Source organism: Dendrobates tinctorius, unplaced genomic scaffold (genome assembly GCF_039654945.1).
Source record: "Dendrobates tinctorius isolate UK_male_01 unplaced genomic scaffold, ASM3965494v1 ptg000035l, whole genome shotgun sequence".
Lineage (NCBI taxonomy): Eukaryota > Metazoa > Chordata > Amphibia > Anura > Dendrobatidae > Dendrobates > Dendrobates tinctorius.
The window spans coordinates 62,053,432-62,080,274 of NW_027361703.1; the positions used below are offsets into that span (position 1 = coordinate 62,053,432).

General features: G+C 41.3%; 1 protein-coding gene across 1 annotated transcript in view; it reads right to left on the minus strand.

The window, feature by feature from the left end:
- Positions 1-26,843, minus strand: part of SLC2A13 (solute carrier family 2 member 13) — a 401,421-nt gene that overhangs the window by 232,846 nt on the left and 141,732 nt on the right. The window contains exon 3 of the mRNA XM_073573541.1: positions 9,282-9,490. Coding sequence (XP_073429642.1) covers positions 9,282-9,490 — 209 coding nt within the window. The remainder of the gene's footprint in view (positions 1-9,281; positions 9,491-26,843) is intronic.

Genomic DNA, 26,843 nt, shown 5'->3' on the forward strand with positions numbered 1-26,843 from the left:
AAGGTCTGTGTGCTGGGTATTATACCGGATATTTCTGTGGAAGACCCGCTGGCGATCAGTATGGCTAGAATTTTATATATAACACGGAAAACTATTGCCTTGCACTGGAAGCAATCTGCACCCCCGACGGTGGAGGAGTTTATTAATAGAGTCAATTGTTGTGAGTTCATTTTTCCCTTCACCATTGAGGTCTGATGAACTCCCTTCTCTGGTGAAGGAAGGTAGTGAGGCTGATTATCAAACACCTGGGCAGCTAGATGATGACTGGGTGGCTGGAATTGAGGACTGGATATAAGGCTGCCGACGCCCTTCTTTCTGGCTGGTGATTTTCCTGCTGGATTCTTGGAGACCAGTCTGATTCCTGCATCTCAAAGCTAAGTTTTTCTGCTCTGCTTTGTACTCATCAGTTTTGTTTTTGTTTTGCCTTGTTTTTTGGGAGTTCTGCCATCCCCGGCCGGGGATGAGCTGAATTCCATTTTTGTCTCTGATCTGTTGATCTTTTGCTCTGTCTTCAGAATATACCGGAGTGCTGATATAGTCTTTTGAAGCCTAGCGACTTCAGGGCCTGTTTTTCCTATCAGTCGGTTGGCTCATTTTGATAGGGTTTTTGCGGATGGCAGACAACAGCTTTCCTATCCTGTCCTATGTAGTTAGCTTGGGCCCCATCATTTGCTCAACCTATCTTTCTATCTGTGTTGGTGTTTTCATCTTGCTTCACCGTCATTATATGTTGGGGGCTGCCTATTGCTTTGGGGTCTGCTCTGGGCCAGTTTAGTTTTTCCCCTTTCTGTCTTTAGGCTATGTAGTTCTCCGGCTGTGATCGAGGGGTCTAGGGCACCGTAGGAACCCCCCACGGCTACTGCTAGTTGTTGTGGATAGGTCCAGGGGTCTGCAATCCGATAGCTGCCAACCTCTCTGGTTTTTCTGGACTTAGCTGTTATTTTGTTTTTTCCTCCTTCGGTGACTCATCATAACAGAATCACCAGCCATACCGCAGATCCTAGGGTACTCAATAGCAGGAGAGAATTGTAAAAAGGAAAAAAAAAAAAAAAGGAAAAAAAAACAAATGTCAGAATTTTTTTTTTTTTTTTGTGTGCATATTTTTTCCTCTATATCTCTGAGGCCGTAGGGGGAATTTTTCTCTCAATGGAGTTGAAGCAATTGTCTGATCGTGTGGAGCAGCTCGCTGCTGAAGTGCGGGGAATTTCCGCCTATCTTGCTCATTCACATGCTGCTGAACCAAAGATTCCCACTGCTGATGTGTTTTTTGGGGATCGGTCTAAATTCTTGAATTTCAAGAATTGTAAATTATTTTTTGCCTTGAAGCCTAACTCGTCGGGGAACTCCACGGAGCAGGTTAAAATTGTCATCTCTTTGCTGCGCGGCGATCCCCAGGATTGGGCATTTTCTTTGAAACCTGATGATCCTATTCTGAATAATGTGAATGCATTTTTTCAAGCCTTGGGGTTGTTGTATGATGAACCTAATGCTATTGATCAGGCTGAAAAGACCCTGTTGGCATTAAGCCAGGGTCGGGATTCGGCAGAGTTGTACTGTCAAAAATTCTGAAAGTGGGCGGTCCTTACTACCTGGAATGATGGTGCCTTCACAGCCCTCTTTCGGAAGGGTTTGTCAGAAACTGTAAAAGATACTATGGTGGGATTTCCTGTTCCCTCTGGTCTTGACGATTCTATGTCATTAGCCATTCAGGTGGATCGGCGTTTACGTGAACGCAAAACTACACGAGAGATGTTGCCACCTGTTGAACAAATGTCTGAACCTATGCAATGTGATAGAGTTTTGTCTAGGGCGCAACGTCAGGAGTTCAGAAGGCGTAATAAGCTGTGTTTTTTTGTGGAGATGCCTCGCATATTATTTCTGTCTGCCCTTAACGAGAGAAACGTTGTGCACACACGGTTTCTGTGGGTGGTGTTCAACCTAAGTTTCTTCTGGCAATTACTCTGATCTGCTCCCTGTCCACATTTTCCGCCAAGGCTTTTGTGGATTCAGGAGCAGCTCTTAACCTGATGGACTTGGATTTTGCTAAACGCTGTGGATTTCCTATGACACCTTGCGGACGCCTATCCCTTTGAGGGGTATTGATGCTACTCCTTTGGCGAAGAATAAACCTGTTTTGGACCCAGGTGGTAATGCGGGTCGCCCCAGACCATCAAGAAAATTGTAGATTTTTGGTGTTGCATAATTTGCATGATACCATTGTTCTGGGGTTTCCCTGGTTGCAAATCCATAATCCAGTTCTGGATTGGAAATCTTTGTCTGTGGTGAGTTGGGGTTGTCGGTGTGCCCTTAGTGATGCTCCTGTTTTCTCCACCTCTCCCCAGTCGTATGATGTTCCTGACTATTTGGCTGACTTTTATGATGTATTTAGTGAGAATGAGCCTGCGTCTTTGCCTCCTCATAGGAGTTATGACTGTGCAATTGAGCTGAACCCGGGGTGTAAATTCCCCAAGGGTCGGCTTTTCAATTTATCTGTACCCGAGCACGAGGCTATGCGATCCTATATTAAGGAGGCATTGGAGAAGGGTCATATTAGACCATCCTCTTCACCCTTAGGTGCTGGGTTTTTTTTCGTGGCTAAAAAGGATGGTTCATTAAGGCCTTGTATTGACTATCGTGCCCTCAACAAAATTACTGTTAAATATCAGTATCCATTACCCCTGATTTCTGATCTATTCTCCAGAGTTAAAGGTGCTTGCTGGTTTACCAAGCTTGACCTAAGGGGGGCGTATAATCTTATTCGCATTAAGCATGGGGATGAATGGAAGACGGCGTTTAATACTCCAGAGGGACATTTTGAGTACCTGGTGATGCCTTTTGGGCTCACTAATGCCCCTTCTGTCTTCCAGTGCTTCATGAACGATATATTCCGAGACTTTGTGGATAAATTTTTGATTATCTATCTGGATGATATTTTGATCTTCTCCAAGAATTGGGACTCTCATGTGGAACATGTTCGGACTGTGTTCCGGATCTTGAGGGAGAATTCCCTGTATGTCAAGGGATCGAAATGCCTTTTTTGGGTACAGAGGATTTCATTTTTGGGATTTATTTGGTCTCCGTCAACTATTGAAATGGACCCGGCCAAGGTACAGGCCATTTATGATTGGGTTCAGCCCACTTCTTTGAAGGCCCTCCAGAAGTTTTTGGGTTTTGCTAATTTTTAGCGGAAATTTATAGCTAATTTTTCTGGTATTGCCAAGCCATTGACGGATTTGAATAGGAAGGGTGCTGATTTGGTCTCCGGAGGCTGTTTCTTCCTTTCAGGAGCTGAAGCGAAGATTCACTTCTGCTCCGGTTTTGCGGCAACCTGATGTCTCACTCCCGTTTCAGGTGGAGGTGGACGCTTCTGAGATTGGTGCAGGAGCGGTGTTGTCCCAAAAAGATCCTGTGACATCTAAAATGAATCCTTGTGCTTTCTTTTCCCGAAAGTTCTCCCCATCCGAACGTAACTATGATGTGGGGAATCGGGAACTGCTGGCCATGAAATGGGCATTTGAGGAGTGGAGACATTGGTTGGAGGGAGCCAAACACCAAGTCGTGGTCCTTACTGACCACAAGAATTTGATTTACCTGGAGTCGGCCAAGCGCTTGAATCCTAGACAGGCTAGGTGGGCCTTGTTTTTCACACGTTTTGATTTTGTGGTCTCTTTTCTTCCAGGCACTAAGAATGTCAAGGCAGACACCCTCTCTAGGAGTTTCCTTGCTGATTCTCCTGTTGTGACTAAGCCTGCTACCATCTTAGGCGAGGGGGTAGTTCTTTCTGCCATCTCGCCCGATTTGAGACGTGCTCTGGAAGAGTTTCAGGAGGACAAACCTGAGTGTTGTCCCAGTGGAAAGTTGTATGTTCCTGACCAGTGGAGGAAGAGAGTGATGTCTGAAGTTCATTGCTCTGCATTGGCTGGTCATCCAGGTATTTTTGGTACTAGAGATCTGGCAAGTCGGTCTTTTTGGTGGCCCGCCTTGTCTCATGATGTCAGGAATTTTGTGCAGTCCTGTGGGACTTGCTCCCGGTCTAAACCTTGTTCTCGCTCTAGTGGCTTTTTGATGCCTTTGCCGGTGCCCAGGAGGCCATGGACCCATATTTCAATGGATTTTCTCTCTGATATGCCTGTCTCTCAGAGAATGACTGTTATTTGGGTGATTTGTGATAGATTCTCTAAGATGGTCCATCTTGTACCACTCCCTAAGTTGCCATCTTCCTCTGAGTTGGTGCCCTTGTTTTTGCAACAGGTGGTTCGCTTGCACGGGATTCCTGAGAACATTGTATCTGACAGAGGAGTTCAGTTTGTGTCTAGATTTTGGAGGACTTTGTTCCAAGCTGGGAATTCAGTTGTCCTTCTCCTCTGCGTTTCACCCTCAGACCAATGGGCAGACGAAGAGAACAAACCAGACTTTGGAGTCGTATTTGAGATGTTTTATTTCTGCCGATCAGGATGATTGGGTTTCATTTTTGCCCTTGGCCGAATTTGCTTCAAATAATAGAGCTAGTTCTGCCACTTTGATGTCACCTTTTTTTTGTAACTTTGGTTTTCACCCTCGATTTTCTTCAGGGCAGGTGGAGCCTTCTGCCTGCCCAGGTGTTGACACTGTGGTGGAGAGAATGCACCAGATCTGGGACCAAATAGTGGATAAGTTGTCTCTCTCCCAGGTAAAGGCCCAGCGGTTTTCCAACCGGCATAGGACCGTTGGTCCCCAGTTTAAGGTGGGTGATATGGTTTGGTTGTCATCAAAAAATATCGCTATAAAGGTGGCTTCTCCTAAGTTTAAGCCTAGATTTATTGGACCTTACAAGATTTTGGAGATTATTAATCCGGTCTCTTTTTGGTTGGCTCTTCCTGTCACATTTAAAATTCATAATGTGTTTCATAAGTCCTTGTTGAAGAGGTTTGTTGAACTAGTAGTTCCTGTGGTGGCACCTCCTGACCCTGTATTGGTTGAAGGTAACATGGAATATGAGGTAGAGAAGATACTGGATTCCCGTCTGGCTAGACAGAGACTCCAGTATTTGGTTAAGTGGAAGGGTTATGGTCAGGAGGATAATTCCTGGGTCTCTGCCTCTGATATTCATGCCGAAAGATTGGTGCATGCCTTTCATCGGGCTCACCCGGATCGCCCTGGTGGCATGGATGAGGGTTCGGTGACCCCTCCTCAAGGGGGAGGTACTGTTGTGAGTTCATTTTTCCCTTCACCATTGAGGTCTGATGAACTCCCTCCTCTGGTGAAGGAAGGTAGTGAGGCTGATTATCAAACACCTGGGCAGCTAGATGATGACTGGGTGGCTGGAATTGAGGACTGGATATAAGGCTGCCGACGCCCTTCTTCCTGGCTGGTGATTTTCCTGCTGGATTCTTGGAGACCAGTATGATTCCTGCATCTCAAAGCTAAGTTTTTCTGCTCTGCTTTGTACTCTTCAGTTTTGTTTTGCCTTGTTTTTTGGGAGTTCTGCCATCCCCGGCCGGGGGCGAGCTAAATTACATTTTTGTCTCTGATCTGTTGATCTTTTGCTCTGTCTTCAGAATATACCTGAGTGCTGATATAGTCTCTTGAAGCCTAGCGACTTCAGGGCCTGTTTTTCCTATCAGTCGGTTGGCTCATTTTGATAGGGTTTTTGCGGATGGCAGACAACAGCTTTCCTATCCTGTCCTATGTAGTTAGCTTGGGCCCCATCATTTGCTCAACCTATCTTTCTATCTGTGTTGGTGTTTTCATCTTGCTTCACTGTCATTATATGTTGGGGGCTGCCTATTGCTTTGGGGTCTGCTCTGGGCCAGTTTAGTTTTTCCCCTTTCTGTCTTTAGGCTACGTAGTTCTCCGGCTGTGATCGAGGGGTCTAGGGCACCGTAGGAACCCCCCACGGCTACTGCTAGTTGTTGTGGATAGGTCCAGGGGTCTGCAATCCGATAGCTGCCAACCTCTCTGGTTTTTCTGGACTTAGCTGGTATTTTGTTTTTTCCTCCTTTGGTGACTCATCATAACAGTCAATAGTTCTATATGGCTGGAAAAAGGAGTGTATATTAAAAGAACAGCTATCGGAAAATTTGATAAAATCTGGAGCCCCTGGCTTATCACCCTGGGTTTGCCATCCCAAATTTTGTTGCTGGAGAATCTGTTCCCTATGCTTTGCAAATTATAGTACCCCTTATTCCCTCTTGGTTCCATATGATCTCTTGCTTTATGAATAGGTTTCATGAATATGTCTATTGCTCATTTTGTACTATGTGCCTGACAGTTCATAGTTCTATGCTGTACAAGTCTCATCGTGTTTCATATTGTCCCCCTTAAGAATTGTTGCTTGTTTTTTTTTTTTTGTTTTTTTTTCTACTATACATTTATAGGTCACATTCTAAGGGACCCACGGTTACATTAGTTATAATTTGATAATGGGGGGGTTGGGTTGTGTATAAGAGGGATGTCTCAAATCTGTATGTTAAAACTGTGTGTGCCTTGTCTCAATTTTGTAAGTTAAAACTGTTTAATAAAAATAAACTGATTTAAAAAAAAATGGTTGCTTGTCTTCACGGAAAAGGTATTCCCGAATGGCAGTGGCCTCCGTCAGTAAGAACAGGAATGGTTTGAGAAACATCACTAGTTCATTCCATCCAGACCCCACCATGCAACTTACAAAACTAATCATTTTCTATTATAAGTGCAGCTTTCCCCACACACGGACCAGCACTTCTCTCCATACAACGGCTGCTGGTGGACCAAACCAATCCATCAGTCTACTCCAACTATAAGACAAATCACATGGGAAATGTGCTTTTCTATTGGAGGAGGCTGAAGGACCGGTCTGGTCACAGGTTCCTCCACCAGCAGCCATTGTATGGACAGAAGTGCTGGTCCGTGTGTGAGGAAAGCTGCACTAACAAGAGACACTGGCTGACACCATTAAAGGATTTGCTGTCATTTATGTTATGGCTGATCCTTCTGTCTGATGAGATTTTCTGAATGTAAAAGGTGTTATTTTTAATGAGAGAAGTTTATTATCAGTTTTAAAACATATTTTGCTACTGGCATTAAAATGACACCTTGACATTTAAAAAAAAAAAAAAGGTTTTGCTGAACATTTGCCATGCCATCTTGTAGTTTTGTTGAAGAGAAAGGTGTGAAATACCCTGCGATGAGCTACATTGAAATCTAGAGTACTAACCAAACAAATCATGTCTCTATAGCAACGGAAAGTGTGTTTTATTAGAGCTACGCCGTGTTGGCATCTCCAAGAACAGAATAATAACTTGTGTGGCTTGGCTGCAGCTAGATCTGCCATTGTAGTTGGCATTATCCTATTTGCACAGGAAGCTGGGAGATCGGATACTTCGTAGACAGGGTTACAGTTTTATAGACCTGCATATAGTGTATCGATTTTTATTGCTCATTTGCTGCAATAATGGAAAAATCACAAATGTACAAAAAAAGTAAGCCTGGCGTATTCCCTTGCAATAGAACTGCAAAAAAAAAAAAAAAATTGTTGACTGCGAATTTGGCAATGAGAATAAATTCCAACATCAACAACTCATTTCAGCAATTATGAACCCGTAACTTGTAATATGGTCACACACAAGGACACTTACCCCACTATTAATAATTACTTGGCTTTTTCTTTCAACCATTTTCATACCAAAGACTACCTGACAGGGTGGTGATAGCGATTTCTAATTAGTATAAACGGTGCACAGACAGGAACATGGTCTGATAATACCACATCTGCAAGCCACTGCTATTTGGTCACTATAATCACTTATTCTGTATCCTCTGCCCAGGAGCGGTGGTATGATCAGACCATGTTCCTGTACGGTCAGACACAGCCATTACACAGTACACAGCAGGGACACATTTATTAGATCTCAGCACAGAAACATTTTTTTTTTTTTTTTTTTTTTAAACACATCCAATTGTATAACTTATTTTTGTTCCAAGACCCATTGATTAAAATGTACTTTGCTAATGGGAAAACCCCTTTAATTCCCACGGAACTCTAGGGTGTATGTCATAGAGACCTGGTAACATGTCTGTTTAACACCTTTCTGGACTTGAAAAGTTTTATTATTTTGGGAGCTTACTTTATAGAAGAAAATGCAATGGCAAGTGAACTTCAGTGAATTTACATAGTGGAAAAGGAATGTTCAGTAACTTTGCCCACTAATTACTTTTTAAAAGTCTAACAAAGGCTGTGAAGTATTTTTTCCAAAGAAGTAGTTCTACAAATATGTTCCCATTCCTTTTGAAACAAAAACAGCATCTACGCCAAAAACATGATAGAATTACATCCATTAACTTGAGATGAGTAAAATGATTCCTTGGACCCTAGTCCAGCAGCCAAGTCTATATTCTATGGCCAATAGACCAAAGCCCTTCAAACCTTCTCCTACGGCCATTATAAGTAGTAGGTCCAGCAAGATATCATCGCGTTGTGACACACACATGACATTGCACCTGGCAGGCTGATGAGGAGAGGCACCGGGAATTCAGGTCCCTATAAATATACATCCGTGAGGCTGTTGAATTTGGGTCAGGAAGACAGGGGTAAGTCTGAAAATTATTGTCCATTCACAGACGTCTGAATTCGGCCTTGCAACTCCCAAGAGAATATAACATTTTTCTTAAATTGTGTTGTCACTGTATTATGCTAGGATTTGGAATTTTTACTTGGGCTACCAGTTCATTGCTCAAGGCAACTGTTTTGTTCCGGACAAATTTTTAAACAGCAGAATTGACTTTACCTACATGGATCGTATGTGCTGGAAAACTCAATTGGGGACATGAGTTGCCTTTTTGATCACCCATGTCAGAATGCAGTTTTCCCACACATGGAGCTCTAGGATTTTGTGTAGCTTGGGAAACAGCATTGTACCTTTCTAGAAGAGGTAAAGCTAATTTTATTGGCATTCAACCAAAACTTTTTTCCCAATACGGACTAATTGGCAGATTGACCTTTTCTAGCAGTGAGGCATGTTCTTTATTAGAGATAAAAAGCCTTGACACTTGAATTTCTATAGGTCAAATTTTCAGCTTTTTCATATTCTTTCCAGCTCTTAAAACCTTTATCCTAAAGTAGAGTATAATGCAAATATATTGTGAAATCCTTAGCTGATTGAGACAAGGTATAAGCCGAAAAATGTACAGCATCATTATTATGTGCAATCTATTGTGTATTGTCCTTAAAACAGAAATAAACAGTGCTTCAGGTGTATTCTGAATGAAATATATGGCAAATTGTCATGCTGGATAAAGAAGATTAAAAAGAATAAAAGAGAAGCTACCTGCACCCACTTCCTTCTCTTCTTCATCAATGCTATTTTTTATACTGTCATATTCTTCGTCAATTGTTTGAACGCCACGGATTTGAGATAAAACTCTTCTTGCCTTTTGCGTCTGGCCTTTTTGAATGAGCCAACGTGGACTTTCTGGTAGAAAAAGAAATCCAAGGAACTGGAGTATAGCTGGAACAGCTGAAAGCCCAAGCATGTACCTGCAAATAAAAAGGAAATAGGAAGAAAAATTGTAAATTATGGTAATTTGTAGAAACAATTCAACTGTTGAAGTTTGCACTTATAAGTAAAGACATATATATTATATATACATGCACACATACATGTCTAATATATACACACAAATTACACTGCTAAAAAAAATAACGGGAACAGAAATACCACATCCTAGATCTCAATGAATGAAATATTCCAGTTGCAAAGCTTTATTCATTACACAGTGGAATGCGTTGAGAATAATAAAACACAAAAATTATCAATGTAAATCAAAATGAATATCCCATGGAGGTCTGGATTTGGAATAATACTCAAAATCAAAGTGGAAAATCAAATTACAGGCTGATCCAACTTCAGTGGTAGTTCATCAAGACAAGGAAATGATGCTAAGTAGTGTGTGTGGCCTCTACGTGCCTGTATGACCACCTTACAATGCCTGGGCATGGTCCTGATGAGGCAGCGGATTTTCTCCTGAAGGATTTCCTCCCCGACCTGAATTAAAGCAACAGTCAACTCCTGGACAATCTGTGGTGCAACGTGGCATTGGTGGATGGAACAAGACAATGTCCCAGATCTGCTCGATTGAATTTAAGTCTCCGGAATGGGTAGGCCAGTCCAAAGCATCAATGCCTTCATCATGCAGGAACTGCTGACACACTTCAGCCACATGAGACATGTCATTGTCATACATCATAAGTAACCCAGGGCCCACTGCACCTGCATATAGTTTTACAATGAGTCTGAGGATCTCATCGCTAGCACATGGAGGGCTTTGCGGTCCTCCAAAGAAATGCCCCTCCCCCACACTATTACTGAACCACTGACAAACCAGTCATGGGGGAGGCTGTTGCAGGCTCAGAATATTTTCCATGGTGTCTCCAGACTTGGTGTTACCTGGCAAATGCTAATCGCCGTCGGGCCCTCATCACCCTCATGGAGTCTGTTTCCGAAAGTGTGAGCAGACAAATGGATCTCAGCAGCCTGTTGGGAGGTCATTTTGCATGGCTCTGGTACTGCTCCTCCTTGCACAAAGGAGGAGTTTGCGGTCCTGCTGCTGGGATGTTGCCCTTCTACGTCCCCCCTCCACTTCTCCTGGTGTACTGGCCTGTCGCCTGGTAGCGCCTACCATACTCTGGACACTGTGCTGACAGACACAGCTGAATGAGCTGCACTATCTGAGCAACTTCTATGGGTTGCTACTGTACCTCAAGGGGTGAGAGCAATGACAAAATGCAAAAGAGACCAAAACAACAGCCAAAAAGGATGAGAACAGAGAAATTATCTGTGGTCACCACCTGCATAACCACTTCTTTATAGGAGTATTCTTGCTAATTGCCCATCATTTCTACCTGTTGTCTGTTCCATTCATTTGCACAACAGCAGGAGAAACTGATTCACAATCGGTGTTGCTCCATAACTGGACAGGTTGCCTTCACAGAAGTGTGATTGACTTGGAATCACATTGTGTTGTTTAAGTGTTCCCTTTATTTTTTTTTTAGGTGTGTGTGTGTGTGTGTGTGTATATATATGTGTGTATATACGGTGTGTATATATATATATATATATATATATATATATATATATATATATATATATATATATATATATATATATACATACACACACACACTTTTTTTTTTACAAAACTTTTTTTCAGAAGTGACAAATAAATATAGTCACAGGTGTTTGTGTACACATTTATTTTTCCAACATACATAACTGCCTAGCAGGATTACTTTTGTCAGCAGCATTCCTGCTTCACTAGTAATTATAATTAAACCAATAAATTAAGAAATCGTTACATGCTAAAGCTTTTAAAGTAAAAAAAAAAAAAAAAGACTTGAAACACTTGAGCAAGGAAAAGTGGCATAAGTTAGGCAACTTTCTTGCTTTTTACTAAAGTACAGTTGTTTTTAACGCATCAGACATTCAAAAAGTAGAAGGTATAAACACATCTCCATCCTGCAGGAAAGAATTTTTGCAGTTAGTATGGTGGAGGGTGTTCTGCACTGTGGGGTGGAGAGAGAATTGAAATGTTTTGTTTATGCCTTCAAAATATCACACAATTGTTAACCACTTACAGGGATTCCATCACACCCAAAGTGCATTTTAAATGGGCTCTACCGTGTTGTAGACTACATGGCCCCATAACAATCATACTAGCACTGTACCTGTTACTAGTACAGTTCCTGTGAAAATAACTTAATCCATATGTGTCCCTTGTCTTACACATATTTATAATACTTGTCTATATTTCCCCTTTTCACATGTAAAGCGCCATGGAATAAATGGCGCTATATAAATGCATAATAATCATAATAATATGTAAATGAGGATGCTTCAGCGCACCTTGGCATGGTCAAGAGTTTGGTGCACACCTCTCATTATACTAATACAACCCCTGAAGTGAAGGGAACGGCGTCAGAAGAAAGGAGACAAGGAGAATGCGCATGGCCCCACACAAACCAGCAGAATTCAGATAGTGCTTGCTCTGGGAAATGCAAATTGGGAGGTATAACAGTGCAACAATGTCTCCTCATTTGCATATGAATTAAAAGTTATTTTCTTAGTTGTAGTGCTAGCATGGTTGTTATTGGGGCCAAGATGCCTACAACATGGTTTAGCCCACTTAAATTGCACTTTGGAGATGACAGACTCCGTTTAAGGGCTAGGACCCCAAAATTTATGCCACAAACTTACTATGATGATGCAGTATTTAACACCAATACATTGGGGGGAAATAATTATTTGATCCCTTGCTGATTTTGTAAGTTTGCTCACTGACAAAGACAAGAACAGTCTATAATTTTAAGGGTAGGTTAAAAGTAATATACATATTTGGTATTGTCGAACAGAATCGCCCGATCTTTCAATATAAAAAAAGAAATAACCTGATCGCTAAATGCAAAAAAACGCAATTCTGGAGCTCTGACTTTTATTCTCGTTACGTCGTCGAGTTAAGTAATTTTTTTATATTGATAGATCGGGTGATTCTGAACGTGGCGATACCAAATATGTGTATGGTTGATTTTTTTTTATTGTTTAATTTTGAATGGGGGGGAGGTGATTTGAAATTTTTTAATATTTTTAAAAACTTTTTTTTTTTTTTTTTACTCTCCATGGGAGACTAGAAGCTGCCGCAATCCGATCAGCTCTGCTACATACAGGCGATGATCAGATCGCCTGTATGTAGCAGAAATGCTCACTTGCTGTGAGCACAGACCACCGGTCAGTTACAACCATAGAGGTCTGCTGGATACCTCCGGTTGTCATGCCAACCCATCGTTGACCCACGATCACGCAACGGGGTTACCGATGTGTGGGATTTCCGGCGCGCTTGGATCGCGATTCCACCCGCAGCTGTTGCGTGCACATGTCAGCTGTATAGATCAGCTGACATGTGCCCGTAAAGGTGCAAGCTCCGGCAGGGCGAGTCCGACACAGTCGTACCAAATAAGTATTGTACTTCGTGTCCTCAAATACTGTACAACAATTTTGTAGGAAAATCCTTGTGAATAGGATTGACAGGCAGCATGACCAGATCTCAATTTATGAACAGTAAAATTTTTACAGTATTCAATTATCTACTATGATTGCAAATGTATAATTATGCTGATCCACATATAACAGTCTTGTAAGATTGTCATTATTTTGTTTTTCGAAAGATATTTAAAAAGGTAAATGCATTAAGAACTCATTCATTATCCCCACTAACATTGTTAAGAATTATAGGTGCAGGTGTTTCACAGCTCGAAAATTAGCCCAAATATGGTCTCAGTGTACTGTACCTTCATATTCCTCTGATGCCAGGTTTTCAATATAGTGTCAAATTGAGGGACTAATAAGCAGCACACAAAGTGGAGGCAAAAACAAAGAAAAATTCTATCGCATCAAATAGGGAATCAACGTTACAGGGCTTTTTTATTGCTGGTTAATGAACAGACGTCAGAACACTCAATAGTGAATGAACAGACGTCAGGCTGCTCAATAGTTGATGAACAGACGTCAGACCGCTTGAAAGCTTGCAGTTCCTTGTTTTAGTTCGCTTTCAATGGTAACATTCAGAACATTAATTTTTATGATTTAATTGAGATTATTATATATCTCCTGGTAGGGGTCATTGTCCTCCTGGAAGACCCATGATCTAGAACACAAACCCAGCTTTCTGACATTGGGCATTACATTGCAGCCCAAAATCCTTTGGTAATCTTAAGATTTCATGATATGCTTCAGCAAACAGCTCTATCTTGGTCTCATCTGTCTACAAGACACTTTCCCAGAAGGATTTTGGCAACCTGCAGTCTAGCTTTCTTTATGTCTCTGTCAGCAGTTGGGGTCCTCCTGACTATCCTGCCACAGCGTTTCATTTAAATGTCGAGGGATAGTTTGTATGGACACTGCTGCACACTGAGCCTGCAGGACACCTTGAATTTCTTTTGAACTTGATTGGGGCTTATCCATCCTCCGGCCTATCCTGCGTTGCAACCTTTTATCAATTTTTTCTTTGCCGTCCCGGTAGATTAGCTACAGTGCCATGGATTGTAAACTTTTTGACTATGTTGCGCACCGTGGAAAATGGAACATCCAGATCTCTGGAGATAGACTTGAAAAATAACAACAATCTCAAGGTTACAACAAAATTGGTTCTCATGTCCTCAGACAGTTCTCTTATCCTCCTTTTTTTGTTCTCCATGCACACACAGACATAAAATGCAAATATTGAGTCAACTTATCTCTTTTTATCTAGTTTTAGGTGTAATTTTCATATTGCCTACGCCTGTTACTTGCCACAGGCGAGTTTGAACGAGCATCATGCTTGAAATAAAGTTGTTTACACACAATTTTTGCAAGGTGCCAACAATTTTGTGTGTCCATTTCTGAAGTTTTGTGCGTCCAATTTGCCTTTATTTTTTTTTGTGTTGATACAATATACATATGTTTATTTCCTTTGTGGGTAACAAAAAGTCTACTGTAATAGCAGTAATTTTCTGGGAGAATTTCTACATTGCCAACACTTTCGGCCATGACTGTATAGATCTATAGGGAATTGCTCATGATCTAGTTCCCTAGTTATCAAATAATAAAGTTTGGACATTTAACCCCTTACCGACATCGGGATTAACAGTACGCCGATGTCAGACTCCCTCCCTTTGATGTGGGCTCCGGCGATGTACCCACTTCATTTCCAGCACATGTCAGCTGTTTTGAACAGCTGACATGTGCCTCTATCAATCGCGGGTGGAATCATGATCCACCCGCAGCTGTTAGTTAAACACCACTGTCAATCTCTGACAGCGGCGTTTAACTCGCACTTCCTGCAAGCATGCCGGAAATCCCACCCATGTGATTGTGGGTCACCGATGGGTTGGCATGACAACCAGAGGACTCCAGTAGACCTCTATGGTTGTCACTGCCGCATTGCTATGAGTGCCGCTCGGTGGTCGGTGCTCATAGCAAGTGAGCAATTCTGCTACATACAGGTGATCTGATCATCGCCTGTATGTAGCAGAGCTGATCGGACAAGTGCAGCTTCTAGTTTCCCATGAAAACCATTGAAGCATGCAAAAAAGTAAAAAAAAAAAAAGTTTTTAAAAATAGTGAAAAAAAAATATGGATTTTCAAATCACCACCATTCAAAATAAAACAAAAAAAAAATCAAACATGCACATATTTGGTATTGCCACGTTCAGAATCGCTAGATCAATATGAAAAAAAGAATTAACTCGTTCGTTAAACGGCGCAATAATAAAAAGTCGAAATGCCAGAATTACAATTTTTTGATCGCCACAACATTGAATTAAAATGCAATAACCGGCAATCAAAAGATCCCATCAGCACCAAAAAGGTATCTGTTATGATTGAGTCACCGTAGGAGGCAAAAACAGAAATGCTAGCTAAGTCCAGAAAACCAGAGAAGTTGGCAGCTATCGGATTGCAGACCCCTGAACCTATCAACACAACTAGCAGTAGCCGTGGGGGGTTCCTACGATGCCCTAGACCCCTCCATCACAGCCGGAGAATTAAATAGGCCTAAAGAAAGAAAGAAAGGGGAAATCTAAACTGCCCCAGTGCAGACCCCAAAGCAATAGGCAGTCCCCAACATATAATGACGGTGAAGCAAGATGAAAACACTAACACAGGCAGAAAGATAGACTGAGCAAAGACGGGGCCCAAGCTAACTAGATAGAAAAGGACAGGAAGGCTGCTGTCTGCAATCCGTGAAAAACCCTATGAAAATAAGAGCCAACAGACTGACAGTGAAAAAGGCCCTGAAGACGCTAGGCTTCAAAAAAGCTAAGTCAGTACTCAGGAATATTCTGAAGACAGAGCTACAGGCAAAAGGAGATTCAGCTCACCCCAGCAGGGAATGGCAGAATCCAGAAAAGCAAGGAAAACAAAAACAAAACACAAAAGCTAACAGGCAAAGCAGAAAACTTAGCTTTAGAGGAGCAGGAATCAGACTGGTGTCCTAGAAGTCCACAGAGAAATCACCCGCAGGGCAGAAGGGTGTCGGCAGCCTTATATCCAGTCCGTGACTCCACTCAGCCAGTCATCCTCATTAGGCTCAGGTGCCTGATAATCAGGCTCATTACCTTCCTTTACCAGAATAGGGAGTTCACCAGACCTCAGTGACGAAGGGGAAAATTAACTCACAACAGGTATCATTAAAAACGTCAGCTAGGCACACAAAAAATTAGCCAGCACACAACCCGAGATCAAGAAAAATAGAGACGCTACGGGTATCGAAATATGGCGCAATTTTATTTTTTTAAACAAGCTTTGGAATTTTCTTCACCACTTAAATAAAAGAGAACTTAAACATATTTGGTGTCTATGAACTCGTAATGACCTGGAGAATCATAATGGCAGGTCAGTTTTAGCATTTAGTGAACTAGGTAAAAAAAAAAAAATAACTGAGATTTGCACTTTGTTTGGAATTTCACAGCACTTGGATTTTTTTTCCCGTTTTCCAATACACGATATGTTAAAACCAATGGTGTTGTTCAAAAGTAGAACTCTTCCAGCAAACAACAAGCCCTCACATGGCCAATTTAACAAAAAATAAAAAAAGAGTTATGGCTCTGGGAAGAAAGGGAGCAACAATTGAAAATGAAAAAAAATATGGTTAAGGGGTTAAAAAGTCTTGCACTGCTATTTGATCAAATTAGAAAAAATGTGTTCAGCTCATTCTAATTTATGAGCATCAGTCATCAGATAGCAATGAAAAATCACCTTTTCCATATTCACCATTAGGGCAGATATAGGGAGGAGAGGGGTCAGGATTCTCAAAGGAGTCAGAGCAGAGAGCAGCTACAAAACGTGGGATAAGTGTATGTTCTGCAGGAAATTCATTGGCTGGTGCAATTTTACACGCAAAGATAGTAATGTAATGCTGATGATCAATGTTTTGCTCTTGAGCATACTAGATCCTTTGAGAATATTGTATCTGGTGGCAAGGAACACCACCAGTGACTGGTGGTAAAGCTTTACTTAGTCATTTCAGTCCATACAGTTGCTGGAAGATAAGTGTGTGTGTAGCCATCAATGACTTGGAGGAAAAAGATTTCATGCTTAAAGTGAGTACTCATGTAGCCTCAGTGTGGAAGCGATGTAGCCAAAAGCCATGTTGGCATGTGGATTTATCATGAATTGATGCTCCTTGCAAATTGTTAATGGCTGTTTTATCGCTTACTTTGAAAACAGCTCCAATTCTTACTAAAACACATTGCCATAGTTTTTGACAATGTGACTGTCCACCTGGCCATGCTGTGGCCACTAATTGTGGTGGAACGCTTAGTGATAAATGAGAGGCAGTGGCCTACCAAAGATTAATGTCTATTGCTGATTTGAGCACCAGAGCTGTTATTTGTCAAACTGAATTGGAATGGGGTTTTGAAGGTTGAAGCAGTTATTGTAATCTGTAATGAATTGGATTAGTCGCAAGTCTGTATCTGGGCTCTTTAAACCTTCGTTGCTGCTTTCTATGAAACCATGAGCATTATGACATCGCACATCTTATAGAAGGTTCCACATGACATTTACTAACCTGATGGTTGTTGTTGGCGGTTGAGTACTTGTAGCATTACTATACACTTTGATATGAAAATGGAGACTGAAGAGTATCCAGATGAAATATACAGGAAGATGGTTGAGGATGCAAAGTCAGCATTCACTCCTAACAAATTTGGAGTGGTCTCCGTTTGACCCAGTCTGATGGCCATATTTGAGAGAGAAGAGATGAATGAGGAAAGAGAGAGGATGGAAGATAAGGATAAGGAGATTGGAGTTACAGACAAACATAAGCTTGTTGGATTAAGAAAATTCCAAAATGTCCTTGTTCTTGATAAAATCAGTGAAGAAGAAGAGGCGAATGTTCCATCACAAAGAAAGTGGTGGATTACAGAACGTCTCAGGAGGACCAACAAAACATCAATAACAGAGAAAGAAAGGTCCAACCATTTAGATTCTTGAGGGCAATTTTCTGTTGCGGTAATATTAAGACATTGGCGTAAAGTACATAAGATCAACAGGTCCAGCGGTGTACGATAATGTTACAATGGATAGACACCCTGACAAAAGATCTGTTAGGCTGGAGATACCATGAAGATATTATATAAAAGATGTCTAGAGAAAGAAAGTGGTGGATTGCAACGTGTCTCAGGAGGAACATCAATAAGTGAGAAGGAAAGGCCAGACCATAGAGATTTCTTACGGGCAATTTTCTGTTGCTTTAATATTAAGACAATCCAGTAAAGTTTAACATTATTAACAGGTGCACCAGATCATGATGTTGTCACAACCATAAGAACAGAATTACAAACTTCATCAGATTTCCATCATCAGAAGTGTAAGAAATCCTGTAGAAACAACAGGACATCAGATCTTCCAGGCTGCTGATACCGTGAATATATTATGTAAAAGATGTTCTGAATTCATGGATTAAATGTTTACTATAAAATTTACTTTAAAAATAAATACTTTTTGTCTGATCTCGTGTAGTCTGTCTGATAAATAAAAGCAAATCTTACTAGTTATGGAGAAATAGAAGTCTACTTGGACTTGTAATCATGTCTATATTAGCTGTCACACAGTTTTCCTAGAAAAGGATATAAAGGAAGAAATTACCAAATGGATTAACCCCTCAAAATTCCATGATGCAGTATTATGTCATGGAATGTGTCAGGGTGTTAGGAGAAGGTTACGGAGCGGAGCCTCTCCACACAGTGTATATGCCGGCTATATTACATAGCTGACAATCTGCCTTTAACAGCAGTGATCAGCTGTAATGTTAACCTTTTAAATGCCACAATAAATCATTGACAGCAACATTTTAACAGCCATAAACAGGGTCGGGTGTTCGTTCAGGTGCCCATTACTCTTCCTCTGTTAAAGATCCCGCCTCCTGTGTCTGTCATCAGGGGCAGACACTGACAGTATTGCCCTCTCGTTATGTACAGCACCATCCCTTACATATCAGATTATTTATAGCACCCTGTTCTTTATTACATACTGTCCTCTCTTGTTAGATATAAACAAATGACAGCTTATGGAGCATGGGAAAGCTTCATTTCTAAGGGAGGAGGTTGATGGACTGGTCTTTTCAGGTCAGATGCTGCCCCATCAGCAGTCATTTTATATCTAACAAAAGAGGAGTATGTAATAAAGAGAGGGAGCTGTGATTAACAAAAAGAATATGCTATGTAAGGGACAGCTATGTACATAACAGCCGGGGAAGCTATATAATAAGGGACCGCCCCATACATAACTAGAAAGGATAGTGTAATACAAATTATTCCTGCTGGTACAGCTTGAATTTGGATGTACAGTCATGGCCAAACGTGTTGGCTCCCTTGAGATTGTTCGAGAAAATGTAGCATTTGTCACAAAAATTATTGCAATTACACATGTTTTGCTATACACATGTTTATTTCCTTTGTGTGTATTGGAACACAAAAAACTCAGAAAAAGGGCTGGACATTAAACACCAATCAATCGCTTCCTGTAACCATCAACGAGCTTCTTATACCTCTCAACTGGAATTTTGGACGACTCTTCTTTTTCAAACTGTTCCAGGTCTCTCATATTTGAATGGTGTTTTCTCCCAAGAGTAATTTTAAGGTTTCTCCACAGGTGTTTAATAGGATTTAGATGCAAACGCATTGCTGGCCACTTCAGAAATCTCCAGCGCTTTGTTTCCAACCTTTTCTTGGTGCTTCAAGTATAGACAAAAACAGGCTGCACGGCACTCCTCGAGATGTGGGTACACGAATAAGATTCCACTCCACAAATAACATAAAAAATACATCTGGCACTCCAAGACAGATGCAAAGAATGCAAGAGTGTTTTATTAGAACAGGTTCATCCACTGAATAAACAATATATTTAACATTTCGGCGCCACATCGCCTGCACAGTAGTGCATATCTCCAGCGCCATGTCAGGCTTTTGTAAGAAGGTTCTCCTGTTCTGATGAAGGCCATGCAACTGGCCAAAACGTCAATTACATTGTTTCTACAGTGAATTAACCTGTACTAATAAAATACTCTTACATTCGTTACTTCTATCTTGGAGTGTCAAATTTTTTTACATTATTTGTGGAGTGGAATCTTATTCATGTACCCACCATTAGAGGAGTGCCATGCAGCCTGTTTTTGTCTATACTTGAAGCACCAAGAAATGGTTGGAAACAAATGTTTGGATCTGACTTCAGAAAATGTTTTGCTTTGTGTATGTGGACTACAGAAATTCAGAATGGATTTTTTTTTTATTTTTTAAAGTAAAAAAAAAATAGCCAGTACAGCATATCCATCAGTATTCTTATTTTTAGGTTTGTGTGGATTTAACTTGCATGTGTAATGAGATCGGGATGGCACAAGTGGCTGGAAATGTCCAAGGTCAGACATGCTCAAGTACTTATTCTTAACGCCTGTACTTCTATGACATGAAAATTAAATAGAAGGTTTCATAAAAATATAAATATAGGGTTTTATAAACAATGCAGACATTTCCATGCCAAGCATACAAGCCAAAATAAATGAGTCACAATGATTTATCTTCCTGGGTAGGCAGTTATCCATATTCATATCTCATTTACATAAATAGGATGTTTCGCCATATGACAAAGAGGTGTATTGAAATGTCGCAGCAGGAATGCTATTCAACAAGATGCCGCTTTATTTGTATTACTACTCTAGGTATAGATTAGAAGTTAGAGAACTTTACCTATCTGTATTATATATAAGAAATACCCATGTTTGGTATAGCAGAAAAAAAAAATGTATTACAGACAGATTTTTGGGTATCTCGAAGCCAAATGGGGTAGCTGTAGAAGCCATTTGGGGTGGCTGTAGGCCTGCACATCATAATTAATATGAAAGTATGGGTGGGAGTCTCGATTGAATGGGCTGTGGCAGCTTTTACTTGACCATCTTTTTGGGATGGTGGAAAGCGACTGTGGTATGGTCCCTTGAGCCCTTTGGCAAATATGTGACACATTGGCATCGGCATATCGACGATATATTCTTCATCTGGACAGGTACACAGCAAGAGTGTATGGCCTTCATTGCCACTCTGAATCGGAATACGCTTAATATTTTTCTGACCCATCACTTTTCATGCACTTCGATCTCTTTTCTAGATTTGAAAGTCTACAGGCATCAAGACACAATGTGCGCCAAATTATATCGCAAACCGACGGCAACAGCATACATCAATATTCAAGCTTTCAGCCCTTACAATAATCAATGGGGTAAGGTGAAAGGGATTCTGCAAAATCACTGGGGTATACTCAAAGTTGACATACATACCAAATCATTCGTCGGGAACCACCCTCTTTTAACAGGTAAAAGGGCTCCGAATCTGGGTGATCATCTCACTGACAGCCAATTGTTTTAGACCTACTCAAAAATTTAATAGAGGTATCTCGCTTAGGGGCTTCTTCCCCTGTGGAGTATCTATTTTCCACACATGCTCCCTGACGCCAAATGCTTCCTCTTAAAAGAATACATCAATTGCAAAACTAAAAACCCGATCTATGAATGCACTCATTCACTGCTCAGGCACGGTGTTGCCTGCATCCCCCACTGAGCCACCAATGATCCTTTGGCATACTCTCAAAACTTCAGATCCTCTGGAACCTGGACCACCAGCCATATTGGATAACCTTCGTCCTTTGAAATATTGCCTAGCAGTGACACTAATTTCCCGGTGATTACAGACCCTCTACTTTAAACAGCGACTATGTGATAAAGGCTGCTATTAGGCCGAAACGTCAGCTGTCGCTTCATCACCGTTAATCAATTAATAAATATCCACTTTAAGCATATTCTACGTGTGCAGTGATTCTATTGAACTTACTTTCTGAAAGTCGGGTCAGTAAGGACACCACCGCGTCCATGGTTACAGACTGCAGATATGATGCAGTCACTTCCAGGCATTTCCGGTCAGCGTGTACACACGGGCAGGCATCCCTGCTTGTATTTTACCATCTATGGGACGCATATAGAGTATCATGGCGGGGGCATTGCCTCCTATTTCTATATGTCTTTGTCACCAGTTAAGTGTTGTTGTTTTTTATCAAATGTGTATTTAAGCACTACTAGTTGGTGTCTCCCTCACACTTTACCTGATGACGCTGTAGACAACAGTGATACGCGTGGGATGTCTGGATGAAAACTCGTTCCCTGGGCTTTGCTTATGGGTGGTATTATCAGCGCATATATCATGCATTTTTGTTCTACCTGACATTGTTGTTTCACTCTTGGCTTTATAAAGCTTATACGTGTGCCACTTTTGGAAATCTACTGCCACGTCTATTTTAGTTTGGTTGTCAATTAATGTATTAAGAGACATATATAGTGCTCCTTAATTAGTGGGGGGGTGACTTAGTCCTACCATATTATAGGTGCCTACTGATATCATTAGACTGACTACATAAACTCCTATTCTTGGGAGATTATTCATGATCTACAATATACCTGTATCTCATGAGCTCTTGTAGCCTAAAGTAGATGTTCCATTTTCTTGCACACATTGGATTGGGTTGCTCCAGTTCTATTAAATGCAGTTTTTTTTGGCGCCCATATGTTTTTTTGGGGTATCGCACAGATCAGTACAACTGTGAATATGTTGTATTCAGTGTGACTGGAGTTTCTTATTATGATTTTACTAGTTTTATCATGTTGTAGTCTTTGTTTTCTGTAAAAATTATTTCATAATATTTAGGTGTGCCCATTACTAAATGTATTCCTGCTCTTGTTCAAGCTTTTACTTTACCATATCACAACACTGAGCAATTCAGTTTCTGAGTTGTGCAGCGCCCCTCTGCACAGCAAATGGCCTGTGATCAATAGGCAATACTCCATGAGAAAAAGTAGGCCCTTAGTCTGTTTTATTATGGGATTGGGAGAAAACTTTGGGAAGCAGAAATCTTCCTCCACTGCCATATGCAATGGAAAAAAAGGAAACTAATCCATGCAACTAGGCAAAGCTGGAAGAAGATATATGGATATGTTCTGCAGCTGGATAACGGAATAAGCATTAATCGAATATGTGATAAATGTTGGCCAAACATAAAAGATCAAAATAAAATTTACTCTTAAGATCCCATAGGTAATATCTGCTTGGGTTATTTAAATACCACAGTGGTGACCTGTTACAATATGCATAACTGTAGATCTCATTGTACTTTAGCAAGACGAGTGCTTGGCCCATTAGTTGGTACTTCAATATCAAAGGCGTCATTGGTTATAGCTATTGGTATATTATTATAATGTGCAGTTATATACCGTAAGTATCCATGAAGCCCAGTTGATAAATTTATTATTATTATATTGCACGTGTGTAAACACGTTTTCATTTTGTTGTCCTATTGAACAGGCCATGTTCAGTTTTTCCACTAGAAAAAAAAACTTAAGAAGGCAAACCAAGCTGTGATTAATTGATCCTTTTCTTACTGCTATGTTTAGCTCTAAACTAACACTTAAGAACGGGGGAAAGGTCCCTGAAACATCATGTGTAATGTGCATAATAGTCTGGTAATAGAGCTCAGCTAAAGCAGCTGTCATTTCTGTGCGGATTACAAGCAGGGAATATTGTTTGCCACATTAAGCTGGCTTTGTGAATTTTAGAAATGAGGGTTGAAAATCAAATAGCTTAGTCCACTGAGAAATAGAAAATTCTTTTTAGGCAAGCCAAAATCTGATATTACCGGATATTACCTTAAAGGGCTTGTCCACTACTAGGACAACCTATTCTTTATATTAATGTTTGGTGCCGATAAAATAAAAACACTTATGCTCACCTTCCCGTCCTGGCGCCGTTCCAGCGGTGACAGCACTTTCATACCAGGAGCTTTCATGAGGTTGTTGTGACATGGGATCCCTGCACCCAATCAGCACTAGCATCACTGTTCCTGTCTTTTACAAATGGAACATCAAGAGGAAATCAGTACATCCGCAGCTCTCACTTCCTTGTTCGATTTGTCTGAAGGTGGGGACAGTGATGCTACTGCTGACTGGATGCAGGGCTCACACGTCATAACAACCGCATCTGAACCCTGGAACCGCGAGTGCCAACCCAGCTGTAATGGCGCCAGCACGGGAAGTGAGTATATGTAGTTTAATTTTATCAGTGCCAAACACTCAGATCAAGAAGGGGTTTTCCTAGTATTGGACAACCCCTTTAACATTTAAAGTATCATAAAGAGGTTAAAGGGGATGTTTAATGAAGGCAAGCAATAGGGCATAACATCAGAGAGAACGTGGTTACCCCGATTTAGCTAATCCTTTAAAGTACAGTACTTGAAGAAAAAAATGGTTTTAGATGTCTTTTGGAATGGCCTGGCTTTTGAGAATATCCTTGTAATCAACAGACTTCCCCCAAAAAAAGATTTTATTTTTATTTTACTTGTTATACAAAAGTATTGCAGAGATGACATTTCGGGGAGAGGGCGGTATTTCCTTTCTTTAGCTTAGGAGACAATACAAAATATATTGTCTCATCAGAAGAAGGTGGTGTGAGGTAGCGCTGTCATTCACATAGGGGATCACTCGCTTGCAGCAACAAAAACCAGATCCGGCCCAGGTTTTCCATAAAACAATCATAGTCCCTTCGGTTTATTCAGCATCATAAACCATCAAAGCAACAGGAAACAGCATATAGTCAGCATAGCGTCCATTACAGAGTACAGCTCGGTTATCCAGTAGTCATACAAGTTATGCACTGTTCAATGCGCAGGCTTTCTAGCCACCAAGTTATCTCACCCTGTCAGGGTTTCCTCATGCTGCTTCACCATGCTGCACACGTTCATTCCCTCCAGGGAACTAACAGGCACACGTCGCCATTACTCACAGCCACTTCACAGGCTGTTAGCCAGGAAGCCCAATCTCAGCGGGACCTTCCACACTGGACCAACCAGGTCCCAACATTCACCACATGTGACCTACCCTGGCCACCATATATGGTCCGTAGCCACGCCCACCGGGTCACATGGCTATGACCTCATCACAGGTCCTTGACCCATTCACACACTCTTTGCAATACCGTCCTTAAACACACCCCCTTGTTGTGAGTTCATTTTTCCCTTCACCATTGAGGTCTGATGAACTCCTTCCTCTGGTGAAGGAAGGTAGTGAGACTGATTACCAAACACCTGAGCAGCTAGATGATAACTGGGTGGCTGGAATTGAGGACTGGATATAAGGCTGCCGACGCCCTTCTTCCTGGCTGGTGATTTTCCTGCTGGATTCTTGGAGACCAGTTTGATTCCTGCGTCTCAAAGCTAAGTTTTTCTGCTCTGCTTTGTACTCTTCAGTTTTGTTTTTGTTTTGCCTTGTTTTTTGGGAGTTCTGCCATCCCCGGCCGGGGGTGAGCTGAATTCCATTTTTGTCTCTGATCTGTTGATCTTTTGCTCTGTCTTCAGAATATACCTGAGTGCTGATATAGTCTTTTGAAGCCTAGCGACTTCAGGGCCTGTTTTTCCTATCAGTCGGTTGGCTCATTTTGATAGGGTTTTTGCGGATGGCAGACAGCAGCTTTCCTATCCTGTCCTATGTAGTTAGCTTGGGCCCCATCATTTGCTCAACCTATCTTTCTATCTGTGTTAGTGTTTTCATCTTGCTTCACCGTCATATGTTGGGGGCTGCCTATTGCTTTGGGGTCTGCTCTGGGGCAGTTTAGTTTTTCCCCCTTTCTGTCTTTAGGCTATGTAGCTCTCCGGCTGTGATCGAGGGGTCTAGGGCACCGTAGGAACCTCCCACGGCTACTGCTAGTTGTTGTGGATAGGTTCAGGGGTCTGCAATCCGATAGCTGCCAACCTCTCTGGTTTTTCTGGACTTAGCTGGTATTTTGTTTTTTCCTCCTTCGGTGACTCATCATAACACCCCCTGGGTGGGTTTGTAGGTAACTTGGCCGCCCATCTCCCCAGTTACCTGGAGACTTCTCCCTGATACATTGACACAACACGTCAGCAGTATCACTGCTGATCAACACACACACATCAGCCTCCATCTCAAGGCCACCCACCTTGAGATACATAATGGTCATTCATGATTCTGCCATTCATCCTCTCTCCTGGGACATCCGCACAGCACCCCCTAGCGGACACAGTGGTCATTACACCACAGTGGGTACCCCAGAAAATAGGTATGTAAATGTCTTACGTAACAAACTGAAGAAAAAAAAAACCTTATTGGAAGACTCCTGACTATGGGGAAAATATCAAAATCCATGATGGCTAACCGAGCCGTTTCAAAAGACATCCATAACCATTTTCCTCTTCAAATACTTTGATGATGGATGTGGAGGAGTACTGATAATCCAGTTGTTAAGACGCCAGTCAGAATAGTCATTTTAGATACTCTCGAAGAAGTTCCATGCTCTATCACATATTATATAAAGTGTGCAGCTTTCTAACCACTCAAATTAAATATCCCACGAATAGGTTACATGAGTCACTGTCATCTATTTTTCTCTCTTCACAATACCTCTCAGTGAGCCAGAACTGATAGACTGAACACCTTAATGAACTTGCGAATTTCAATTTTTGCACTTTCGTTTATTCCTCCCCTTATTCAAAGAGTCATAACTTTTTATTTAACATGTTCACTATATGGTAAAACTGACCTGCCAATAGGATTCTCTAGGTCAGTACGAGTACGCAGATACCAAACATGTATTGGGTTTTTTAAGTGGTGGGAAAAAAAAATATCTAAAATTTGTAAGAATATTTTTTTTTTTACGCCATTTTCTTAAGACCAGTAGCATTTTCATCCTTCAGGATATAAGGCTGTGAGGTGAGAGCTCTTATTTTATGTGCCCAGAGCTGACGTTTTTAATG